At 42.1% G+C, this 13,002-nt stretch overlaps 1 protein-coding gene across 1 annotated transcript in view; it reads left to right on the top strand.

The window, feature by feature from the left end:
- The window catches only part of TOMM40 (translocase of outer mitochondrial membrane 40), a 39,155-nt gene extending 31,823 nt beyond the window's left edge, over positions 1-7,332 (top strand). Inside the window, exons 8-10 of the mRNA XM_077457224.1 lie at positions 2,799-2,875; positions 4,973-5,075; positions 6,272-7,332. Coding sequence (XP_077313350.1) covers positions 2,799-2,875; positions 4,973-5,075; positions 6,272-6,411 — 320 coding nt within the window. The 3' untranslated portion in view covers positions 6,412-7,332. The remainder of the gene's footprint in view (positions 1-2,798; positions 2,876-4,972; positions 5,076-6,271) is intronic.
- The last annotated feature ends 5,670 nt before the right edge of the window (positions 7,333-13,002 follow it).

The raw sequence follows: 13,002 nt of genomic DNA, 5'->3' as shown, positions 1-13,002 counted from the left end.
CCTAGTTACATAAATCAATAGTGTAATATAAAAATATATATCTATAAATGTCTACTGAATAGTATCAAAAAGTGCTACATTAAATAAAATAAACACACCACAAAGGTGATAGAATCCAAATAAATGAAAATCAAGTGAACAAAGGTAAGTAACTAAAAACAGTCTCTTTAGAAAATTACTATTTTGATAAAGTGCAGAAAAAATGCAAAAAAATAAAATAAAAAAAAAGTAAACGCACTACAGAGTCAATTGAAAACCTCCACAGAAACACAACTGCTTCAATTGAGTGCAAAGCCAAAAAACAGTGAATTGATCATAAAGTGCCAAGTGCGTCTTATAAATGTGCAAATAAGTAAACACTCTCCAGAGGTGATATAAGTGAACCACCCTAATAATAAACAAATGATATACAAGAAAATAAGAGAGTATACCTAGACCAAAAAGAGGGTACCCTCTCCTGATCACATAGGAATAAACTTTAGAATAAACAAAAAAATATATTTTTATATATTTTTTTGTTTATTCTAAAGTTTATTCCTATGTGATCAGGAGAGGGTACCCTCTTTTTGGTCTAGGTATACTCTCTTATTTTCTTGTATATCATTTGTTTATTATTATTATTAGGGTAGTTCACTTATATCACCTCTGGAGAGTGTTTACTTATTTGCACATTTATAAGACGCACTTGGCACTTTATGATCAATTCACTGTTTTTTGGCTTTGCACTCGATTGAAGCAGTTGTGTTTCTGTGGAGGTTTTCAATTGACTCTGTAGTGCGTTTACTTTTTATTTTTTTTATTTTTTTTTTGCATTTTTTCTGCACTTTATTAAAATAGTAATTTTCTAAGAGACTGTTTTTAGTTACTTACCTTTTTGTTCACTTGATTTTCATTTATTTGGATTCTATCACCTTTGTCGTGTGTTTATTTTATTTAATGTAGCACTTTGCACTTTTTGATACTATTCAGTAGACATTTATAGATATATATTTTTATATTACACTATTGATTTATGTAATTAGGCATTATACTTATCACCCTCGGAGGGTTATTTAATATAGGGACAGCGCAATACCAACATATCTTTAATTTCACTGTATATGTTATCACCGAACACACACTTGAATGGAATTTTATATTTGGTTCATATATGGTATTGGAGTTAAATTTTTTTGCACAACAGCGCACCATTTCTTTTTTCTTACATTTGATTGCTTATGTTGACATATTAGAGAAGGTGAGCAGTAGGAAAGCTTGTAAAAGAGTTCTGGCTTCAATGACTTCTTAAGGATGTAATGTTTAGAAGGAGAATATTGGTATAATGCCATATACTAGAGTCGCACCCATGCTGATCCTAGGCATTTACACAAGTATTGGTACTCGTGAAAATGCGCCAAAATATTTAAAAACTATACCTTCTGGTTCAGTTGTCAGTGGAATTCTCCTGCTGACAAGTGAACTGTACAGAAAAGAATGCTGCAATTATCAGTTGTTAAGGAGCAGGGCTGCCGCGTCCTTAACTGATGACTTATTTATTTGTCAGTGGGGTTCCTGCTGACAGATGAATGTAAACCCAACCAGGGGCAACTGCCGCTAGCCATCAGTGTCTGTGGAGTCTGCCATGGATGGAGAGAGGAACAGCCTGCATGTACCATCACTGGGTAGTGTGGGTATGCAGGAATGCTTCCTCAGCCCTCCAGGTGAAGATTTGACTGGGATGGGACCTTGGAGGTAGGTGTGTGACTGGCCATGCCTTCTCTCTCTGCCCTTTGGTTTAACCCTGTGCTGCCCTATAAGTGTGGACTAGGATACAGCTGTACTATAATCAGAAACCCATTGTTAACTCTGTGCTGCCCATATATATGGGGGGAAGGCCTTATGGGCTATAGTGGACATTTCCTTGTGCTATGTAAGCTGAGGAATGGGATTTGTAGTGCCATATATAATCTCTATTATTCTTATTTAAGGTACTTGTATAGCGACGTTAATCTACACAGTGCTTAACATATACATTGTACGTTCACATCAGTCCCTACCCTCAAGGAGCTTACAATCTAAGGTCCCTAACTCACATTCATATGCTAGGGCCAATTAACCTACCAGCATGTGTTTGGAGTGTGGGAGGAAACCCACGCAGGCAGAGGGAGAAAATGCAAACTCCAGGCAGGTAGTGTCATGGTTGGGATTGGAACCAGTGACCCTTTTTACTGCTAGGCAAGAGTGCTACCCACTATTTTTCTCTTCTCTCTCCCTCCCCCACCCTTTTTTTCCTCTCTCGCACCCCTTTGTGTCTTTCTCTTCCTACACCCAGACCCCACTCTCATCTCGACTTACCCTTGCGCAATAACCTATATTTTATGTCACTTACTCCTGCATGTTGTATAGACTGCAGGAGGCGGGGGACATAAGATGGGACTTGTGGCGGAGGCAGCGGACGTAGGATGACGGCATGGTTCTTGTAGTTGTGGGGCCAACAGTGCTGAGTGTTGGGAGTGCTGTATTTCTTCATCACTTGGTCTCATCCAGATGGTAATATTACACAGCACATGGATAGATGGAGACCCCCCTCACTGCTCCTCCTCATCTTGATCTCCCTGAATGACAGAAATGGGTATTGATAATTGATACCAGTACTTAAGAAAAAAAGGAATTGGTACTTGTTTCTAAAAAAAAAAAAGTGATATTGCGGCATCCCTACCATATACTCGTACATGTAAACTGCTACTATGCCTAGTTTAAATAATTTGTTTTAACTTCTTTTCTTTTTGCTTCATTAATGCTTTATAATTTCTTTGTAGCTCCAAATTGGACAGCAACACTAACGCTAGGACAAGCTGGAGCACATGCAACATATTACCATAAAGCTAATGATCAGGTACTTTAGATGTATATGAGCAGAATCTCTGGTCATTAATAGGTGCAGTTGGCAACCTCTGGCAGGTGTGGAAGGATGTGGCGGGAGGATGTTGTGATGCAAGTGTGGTTTTAAAATCACTCTGTTCCCTTAAAGTGACACTAAACAATATCCTTGTTCTTCAACAATAACCGATACACATTCACTACATAATGGCCCGTAATTTTTTTTATTGCTTACATTTGTTTTTCTGCCTCCTTGTATGCCCCCTGTAAGCTACCTCACCCCCCCCCCCCCCCCCTTCTGTTTGTTTGGAACAAGCAGTATACATTAGTGGTTATGTACACTACGTAATGCACACTACACATCCCATAATCCCTAGTTCATATCATAAGCGAGCAGGAGAGGATAGCTGCGTTCCTGTAGTATGCAGCGGGACCATTGAGAACAAAGGTAACCACCCTCCTACCAAGAAGTCTGATAACGGCAGGGGAAAATAGGTATTTAGAGGAAGCGGAGAGCATTTAGAAGGGACTGTTTGATCTAAGAATACACACTTGCTTAGATGTGTTTGTTTTTTTTTTTTGTTTTTTTTTAGTTTTGTTTAAAAAAAAAAAACGTTTAGTGTCACTTTAACCACTTGCTTACTGGGCACTTAAACCCCCCTCAGTCCCAGACCAATTTTCAGCTTTCAGCGCTGATGCACTTTGAATGACAATTGCGCGGGCATACAACACTGTACCCAAATGAAATTTTTATCATTTTTTTCCCACAAATAGAGCTTTCTTTTGGTGGTATTTAGTTACAGCTCGGAGTTTTATTTTTTGCTAAACAAACAAAAAAAGATGCAAAAAATAAATAAAATAAAATCATGTTTTAATAGTTTGTTATAAAATTTTGCAAACGGGTCATTTTTCTCCTTCATTGAAGTGCGCTGATTAGGCGGCACTGGTGGGCACTGATGGGCTGCATTGGTGGGCACTGATGGGCTGCATTGGTGGGCACTGATGGGCTGCATTGGTGGGCACTGATGGGCTGCATTGGTGGGCACTGATGGGCTGCATTGGTGGGCACTGATGGGCTGCATTGGTGGGCACTGATGGGCTGCACTGGTGGGCACTGATGGGCTGCACTGGTGGGCACTGATAGGCATAGTTAAGGCGGCACTAATAGGCACAGATAAGGCGGCACCGATGGGCACAGATAAGGCGGCACTGATGGGCAAAGATGGGCACAGATAAGATGGCACGGATAAGTGGCACGGATGGGTGGCACGGATGGGCACTGATAGGTACCACAGATAGATGGGACTGATGGGCACTGATAGGTGGCTCTGATAGGTGGCACTGCTGGGCACTGATGGGCGGCACTGCTGGGCACTGATGGGCGGCACTGGGGTGCAGCACCTTTGAGGCAGATTTTGGGTGGCACTGTGGGTGGCACTGTGGGTGGCACTGTGGGCACTGCTGGGTGGCACTGTGGGCACTGCTGGGTGGCACTGTGGGCACTATGGGCACTGCTGGGTGGCACTGACAGGGGGGCACTTACTTTATTTCAGGATGGCACTGCGGGTGGCAGGTGGGCACTGGCAGGGGGCAGGTGTCCGCTTGAATTGCTGGCCGTGATCGGGACTGATGTCCCGAACACGGCCGCCGGCGATCGGCTTTTTTTTTTTCTCCTTGCGCTGTCAGCGCGAGGAGGAATACTAGCCGATTACCGGCTCCGTTCTATCACATGATCAGCTGTCATTGGCTGACAGCTGATCACGTGATAAGGGGTCGGGATCGACCCCTTACACGGATCGGTGATCAGGCGAGTCTCACGGACTCGCCGATCACAGAGCGCGCCGCGCGCGCCCCTCAGGGGGCGCGCAGGCCGCTCGTAACCGGGACGACGTCAATAGACGTAGTCCCGGCAATCTAGGTCCGCGCTAATGCCGTCATTCGGCAATAGCGCGGATCCCAAGTGGTTAAAGAACTTTTTGAAGTACAGAATCGGACAAAAGTGAGTACACCCCTGACATTTAAAAAAAAAAAAAAAAGTATAAATAATTTACTCACCCCCATTACTGGGCAGTGTTCCCCTAAATGTTTATTTTTTTATTTATTTTTTCATCAGCTTCAAGTAGGAGTGGAGTTTGAAGCTAGCGGCAGGATGCAGGACACAAGTGTCTCCTTTGGTTACCAGCTGGACCTCCCCAAAGCCAACCTACTGTTTAAAGGTATGAACAGCTTTTATATTGCCCTCTAGTGGCCTAAATTTTATGAGCCATGTTTTTAAAGGGAGAAAAAAAAAAAAAGTTTGCTTCAGTTGGTGTACATTGCTCGACAGCTTTGTGATCCTTTTTTTTTTTTTTTTTTTTTTTTGTTTTTTTTATTTAAAGATTGTTTTAATCTTTAATGTTTCCATTGTAGGCGCTTTCACTATTTGAAATAAATAAAATAAAACCCTGGTACATAAATAATCAGCGAATCTAAGGCGTTATGTACACTGCTGCTGGTAAACTGATATTTAGGAGCAGTTGGGCTTTTTTTGTTTTCAGCTGCCCCTGAACTCTCCTCTGTTCTCTTATCAGTACATGTACACAGGGTCGTTTTCTAGTCGTTTCTAGGCAGTTGAGTTTAGCAGCATTTTTTGGAAAGCAAAAAAATGCCTTCAGGGCAGATGTTCAGAGGCATTTGAAACGCCAAATGGCCGTAACAGCTTGTAAACGCGTTTAGCCACGTTTTTGTTTACAGGTGTTTTTGACTATTTGCAATGCAAAAAAACACTTCTAAGCGCAAACGCGGCACAACAGACATTTTTAAATGTCGGCTACTATCTGTCAAGTTAAATCGTTTATGTACGTCCCGTGAACATGAAGCCTAAAGTAAAGCAATGGCCTTTTATTTAAAAAAAAAAAGAAAATATCCAGTGCTACACGGGAATGTAAGCACATATGCATAGTTTTTCTTTTTCCCCTGAAAAGTCTCACAAACGCACCTGTTAATTCAGCCAGTGTAGTCCACCTTTTTATGCATTTTTTTTTTTTGTTAAGTGCTGACAACACTATTGTATAGTTCCTAAATTCAGAGCAGAATTGTTGCTCTCTTGTAGGCTGCTTCTGCTGTAAAAATCCACATAGATTGCTAAAAAGTTTTCCAGTGCCAGATGTTTTGTATTCTTTGTAGCCAGCAGGTGGCGCTAGCTCCTTTTTAGTGTTCTAGCTTTTTCTTACCTTCTGAAGGAATCTAGAGTTTGCAGAAAGGAAAATTAGGAAGGGCAAATGCAACCCGTTCATTTCTCTCTCTATGGGATGCAAATAGATCATTTTGTTTTACTGGAACCAGAACAGCTGTTATGGTTATTTTTTTTATTATTATATATATTTTTTTTCACCTTTGTCCTTAGCTAATTTTGTATGTTCCTTTCTGGCAGGCTCATTGGACAGCAATTGGATAGTCGGGGCAACTTTAGAAAAGAAACTTCCACCACTTCCTCTCACGCTAGCCATGGGAGCCTTCCTCAACCACAAGAAGAACAAATTCCAGTGCGGCTTCGGCTTGACCATCGGTTAACATCAGCTTCCGTACACGGCTTGTGGTCTCTCCTCTACACCTAGACATGTGGCCTCTTCCTCTGCTTTTCTGACTGCCTTCTCCCTCTCCCCAGTTTCTTAACTCTCCCTTCTACCCCAAAACTCCTGCCAGGCACATTATTATTTTTTTTTATGGACTTTATTTTTATCATTGGGGTTAGGGAGGCAGTGGAGGAATTTCCAGATTATCCAATGTAGGTACCTAGTGTGGAGGGGAAGCCATTATTGTCTTTATCTCTTACGTGGGATCTTGTGGTTGGGTAAAGTCTGAAGGAAGAATTTGACTTGTCTGTAGCAACCAATCTGATTCTTCCTTCCATGTTTGAAGTATGGTATGGAATAGTAAGAGAACATTTGGTTGGTTGCTTTGTGCATAAAAAGTTCTGTCATCAGATATTGGATCACGAGGTCAGCCGTTACTTTGGTCTGAGTGAGTTTTCTTTTTGTGTGTGTCCTGTTCAGGCTATTTTCTCATTATTTTTATTTGTACCTTTAAAGCCATTAATGCAGTTTCCTCAACAACTCCATGTTATGAATGTGACTTGCCTGTCTGAGTGTGATGCCATGGATGATTGATCCTCCCCATCTTGTGTGTTTGATCCACCATCTTGTTCTGTTCTGCTCTAGCTTCTGGGGTAGGGAGGTGTCACGTCTAGGAAGAGGGTCTTCTCATGGGACCTGCCTGAGCCTTGTGTCCTCCTAGGCCTTGTGCTGCTGTTGGAGAGGGGAGGGACGCTTCAGTCCTGCTGCCTCCTGACCTCTCTGTAGGAGCTTGGATGTAAATCATGTTTAAGTTATAAAGAGAATGACACTGATCTTTTACACAAAACGGATGTGGAGCCCAGAGCGAAGTCATGACCGGGCATGTACAGCAACCAATAAACTGACTTCTGCAATGGGATTAATTTTTGTCCGAGTGTTTTTTTTTTTTTTTTAAGTCTAAGGTAACAGTTGCTGAAGCGGTAGTAAAATCCGCTTTTTCATCTGTACCTAAAGGTAAGCATATAATAAAGCTTACCTGTAGATACAGTAAATGTCTCCTAAATGCATACCGTTTAGTAGATATTCACATTTGTAGCAGCTGGTGACATCTGCGGCACACTGGGCTCTGAGGGGACGCCACACTTGAGTGTGCCGTTTGTTCAGAGCGATGTGCTGCAATTGCAACTTGATGCCATTGCGGTCAGCCATTCAAAAGGCTGAAGTGCCCGAACCCATAAAGAAGACTGGGTGAAGATGCAAGCTCTGTCATCGTTGGCAACGTGCCATTGGAGGGATCCCCCCTCCCCAGGGAACTCCCTATCAATAATTATTTTTACAGCTCAAGTGGCATTGATGTAAACCAGGGATATGCAATTAGCAGACCTCCAGCTGTTATAAACTACAAGTCCCATCATGCTCTGCCTCTGGGTGTCATGCTTGTGGCTGTCAGTCTTGCTATGTCTCATAGGACTTGAAGTTCTGCAACAGCTGGAGCTCCACTAATTGCATATCCCTGATGTAAACGGTAAGTTGTATTTCTAAGAATGACAGATTCTGCATTATTCTATCTAATCTGCGACACTTGGCATATTTGACACACGGGAGCTCTTTACCTCAGTATGAAACAGTAAATCACCCGTGCTGCATAAACTAACATAGTGGAATACTTGATGCTGCTGTTCATTACAAGAGTCAAAAAATTTTGAAAAAGGTAATAAACACAGTGCAGTCAAATCCAACAACTGCTGAAAATGCTGGTGTGCATCAATGCATAAGCCAAAAAAAAAACACACATAGAGAGTTTATTACCTACCACTTTAAGAAAAGGCTTCTTTAGTGTTACTGAGCCTGTTTACAACCAGAGCAAGTAATGTTGAAGACATTCCAATCTAATCATACAGTCTCCTTTAGGGCCATGGCACACTAGTGATCATTTTGCAGGTGATAACGGTAAAGCGGCCCTAAAAATATCACTGTTTTACCGCTGACACTGCTCCCGCCCCAGTGTGAAAGGGGCCTAAATGGCACATATCTTAGGCTGTACAATCAGATTGTAATACAGTTTACATGCGATTCAGTGTGGTGCGATTGGAGCCCATACATTTTGAATGTGCTAAAATTGCACCAAAATAGTTCATGCACTACAATGTGATCTGGTGCAGGAAAAAGCACTGCATTTACATTCTGCATTTGGGGTGTTGCTAACATTGCACTGACACCCACTGAAGATTCCATAGGCAGTGTATCTTGAATCTGGTGCTGGAACTGTGTATGAATTGCATGTTTTCCTCACCACATTTTAGTGCAGTGATGGCGAACCTTGGCAGCCCAGATGTTTTGGAACTAAACTTCCCATGATGCTCATGCACACTGCAGTGTAGTTGAGCGTTCCAAAGCATCTGGGGTGCCAAGGTTCCCCATCACTGGTCTAGTTTGAACCGGGGCTAATGGTGACGTATAGATGCTCTTATTGACTCAATGTTATGTGGATTTCTTGATCTAGCTGACCACCTGCCTTTGATAGTCCCTGTTTAGTTGAGTCGCCGAACCCAAGCCACCAGTCTGACATACCGAATATTTTCAGCAGACTGAAGATTTATGTCCAGCTCCTAGTTTCTACCCCATATTTTTACATAGAGGGCATTTCTTTAAGTACTGGCCCACACCATAAAAAGGCTACTTGTGTGTTTAGACAGCGGGGGCTGGATATGAGCAGTGTAAGCTGTCATATTGCTCGATGTAGACTCTCATTTAATGCAGTAACAGATGATAGTTGTTATTAGCAGCAATTCATTGCCATATGTGTATGGCAGTGATTCAGCTCCACTACCCATATGGCGAGTGTGACAGACATGCCAGACAGCTGCTGCCTAATACTGTGAAAGATCTGCACAGAATCCACTGATGTTTGTTTTCAGAAAAAGTGGCCTTATTCTATAATTATACCAATTTTAATTTATATGGTAATGTGATTTTACATGCAAATTCTGTGAAGCCTAATGGGTACAATAAGGAATTTAAGAAAAAGAAGCACATAATAAAAGATGCCCTTGGCAACCAGACAAATCCATTCTTTATCCGTTTGCTGACCAGGCCTTTTCTGTAACTTTTTGTTTAAAATAAAAGTATTGTTTTTTTTTATGGGCCATTCTTGCTTACCTAGGTGGATGCTGCATCTGTCCCCCGCCGCCTCTTCACTGAGAAGCTATGCTCAGTTCTCTCACCTCCCCGAGCGGAGAGAGCTGCTGCCTGTCAATCAGCAGCTCCCCTGCTCTGCAACTCAACGCTCATTGGAGCACTGAGTTGTGGAGGGGCAAGGAAACTGCAGTCTCAACCTCTCAGTGAGCCTTTGAGACAGCCATCAGTTCAGGCAGATGGTGGATCCAGACTTCCTGAGTTGGGACTGATGGCAGCCCATTCTTGCATAATCAATGCTTTGAGTTTGGCAGAATTTGTGGGTTTTTTTTTTTTTTTTGCTCACATGCCTCTTTAGGATTGACCACAGGTTCTCAATGGGCTTAAGCTCTGGGGAGTTTGCTGGCCATGGACCCAAAGTGTCCATGTTTTGTTCCCCAAGCCACGTAGTTATCATTTTGGCCTGGCAAGGTGCTCCATCATGTTCGAAAAAGGCATTGTTCCTCACCAAACCTTTTTTTTTGGATGGTTGGGTGAAGTTGCTCTCGGAGGATGTTTTTTGTACCATTCTTTATTCAGGGCTGTGTTCTTAGGCAAAATTGTGAGTGAGACAACTACCTTGACTGAGAAGCAACCCCACACATGAATGGTCTCAGGATGCTTTACTATTGGAAAAAACGATCAAAAACAGCGCATCAAAGGGACTAGTAGATTGATGTGAAAAAGACTTTAAAATGTCATTTATTAAATGTAAAAAATAAACACAGACATCTGATCCCTGCAGGATCTCAAACACATAAAAAACACCAATCATAAAACGGACAGATGTTTGATAATGAAAAGCTCCTCAGATCTCTCAATTATAACTTTGGAAAGGTCAAGACCAAAGACCAATGTGCACAGCTTTCGAATGCCTAATGAATGCAATCAATCATCTGAAAGAACCCAAAAAGTCAGTGTAAACGAATGGAACAACGTTTCTAGGGACACTCACTTAAGCAGGAGAGTCGGCATAGCAACCTTCCCCTTCACAGCCTTCCACGTGACAAGCCTCTCATGTGATCCACAGCCGCTCGGACAAGCGGCACTGCAGGCAGTGCAGCGTTCTCCAAGCTGCCTATGTGTACAGCTGATATCATCTGGTGACTAAGCTTGATCCTTACCACCTAGCGTGCAGCATTACACCTCTGCCTCCAAGCCGAACGCTTCAGATGGAGCTGAAATAAACACCTCCCCCTCGGTCATCAGACTGGACTCATCAGCTCTGCAGCCCATTGAACACCTATGAAGTGAGTGTCCCTAGAAACGTTGTTCCATTCGTTTACACTGACTTTTTGGGTTCTTTCAGATGATTGATTGCATTCATTAGGCATTCGAAAGCTGTGCACATTGGTCTTTGGTCTTGACCTTTCCAAAGTTATAATTGAGAGATCTGAGGAGCTTTTCATTATCAAACATCTGTCCGTTTTATGATTGGTGTTTTTTATGTGTTTGAGATCCTGCAGGGATCAGATGTCTGTGTTTATTTTTTACATTTAATAAATGACATTTTAAAGTCTTTTTCACATCAATCTACTAGTCCCTTTGATGCGCTGTTTTTGATCGTTTTTTCTGCTGCATCCATTTTTTGCCAAGTCCATAATGGGTTAACAGCCGCACATTGAGACCATCTACAGGACATTTATTTAAATAAACAAACATCCCACGAGATAGTCAAACGCTCTTAAAGAGACCATTCATTTGTGCGCCAACTTTATCTTGTTTTGTTTTATGCTTTACTATTGGCATGTGGCATGACACATGACTGATGGTATCGCTCACCTTTTCCTCTGCAGACAAGGTTTTTTCTAGATGCCCCAATTGAAAAGATGAATCCTCAGAGAAAATTACTTTATCCCAATCCTCAGCAGTCCAATCCCTGTACTTTTTGCAGAATATCACTCTGCCCCTGATGTTTTTTCTGGAGAGAAGTGGCTTTTTTTTTTTTTTTTTTTTTGCTGCCCTTCTTGCCACCAGACCATCCTCCATAGTCTTCTCCTCACTGTGCGTGCAGATGCACTCACACCTGCCTGCTGCCATTCCCGAGCAATCTCTGCACTGGTAGTGCCCCGATCCCGCAGCTGAAAAAACTGTGGATGGCGGTCTTGGCTCTTGCTGGACTTTCATGGGCACTCTGAAGCCTTCTTCACAAATGCAGTGGGAATATTTTTTATAGGATTAAGTTCATTTTCATGGCAAAGAGGGACTTTGCATATACTCCAGAGTGATCAGATGAATTGCAATTATTTGCAAATTACCATCATAACTGAGGCAGCAGACTTTGTGAAAATTTTTATTTTTGTCAGCCTCAAAACTTTTGGCCATGGCTGTAAACTGAGTTACGCATGCTCCGTCACTCGATCCGTGTCTGCCATTACTGACCACTCATGCTTAAAATGCTGTTTGCCTGGCTATCATACTGACACTTTGGCTTCAATCATTTTTAAGCCACCAACCCAGATCAAGTGTGTGGATGAGGACAGTTGCCTTTTTCTTAGACTGCATATGTTTCTCCAGGTCAGTGACCTCAAAAGTGTTGAAGTGAGTACGAGGGCAATGATAGTCTAGCAGTTTCAAAAGATAAGTAATAAGAACCCATTTATTTCTGCCCTGAGGTGTACATTTAGCTGTGCTTCCTGCTGAAGCACTATAAGGCTTAGCATACCGTATTATGATGGTTTTCTTTGGTCTGTCTTAAAAATAATAATCAACAAGGTGGTACTGTCCCTGTGTTAGAGCCACATATGGTAATAACTTTACACGGCAGTACAAATTTATCATGCACAGTATTCGATAAATACTATCCATTTTGTTGGTATTTAGACACATTTTGCTATTTGTTAAAAACCTTATATATATCTTATACTTTTTTTTTTTTTAATGGGATAGGAAAAAGTTACTTGTTTAGTATTTACTGTTGCTTGTGAACATCTAGAGACAAATTTATTTCCCAATGACAGAGGAAGCATAGTGGCGAAAAAAAATGGTCACGTTAAAGTGGAGGGCCCCCCTGAAAAAAAAAAATGAAAAATTACAAAAAAATCTAAAAAAAAAAAATGAAAATTTTTTTTTTTTTTTTACTTACCAGACATGCCTGTTGCTAGGCACATAATCCTAATCTTCCTCTTCCTCCTCCGCGGAGATCTTCTTTCTTCTCCCTCGTCACGTTATCAACTGGGAAATGGGTCGCGCTGTGTTCTGGGAACTTTGTGTCCCAGAACACAGCACGTCCCATTCACAAAGCGCTGCGCAACTCGCGCATGTGCAGTAGGAAACGGGCAGTGAAGCCGCAAGGCTCCACTGCCTGTTTCCCTTAGAAGGAATGGCGGCGCCGAGGGATGGGTCGGCCTTGGGCGGCCGACATCGCGGGCGCCCTGGACAGGTAAGTGTGCTTATTAAGTCAGCAGCTGCAGTG

The sequence above is a fragment of the Lithobates pipiens genome, unplaced genomic scaffold (assembly GCF_037356315.1).
Source record: "Lithobates pipiens isolate NorthernLeopardFrog02 unplaced genomic scaffold, aLitPip1_a1.2 Scaffold_27, whole genome shotgun sequence".
Taxonomy (NCBI): Eukaryota; Metazoa; Chordata; class Amphibia; order Anura; family Ranidae; genus Lithobates; species Lithobates pipiens.
The sequence above is the reverse complement of the archived record's forward strand: the minus strand, read 5'-3'. Positions and strand labels throughout refer to the sequence as shown.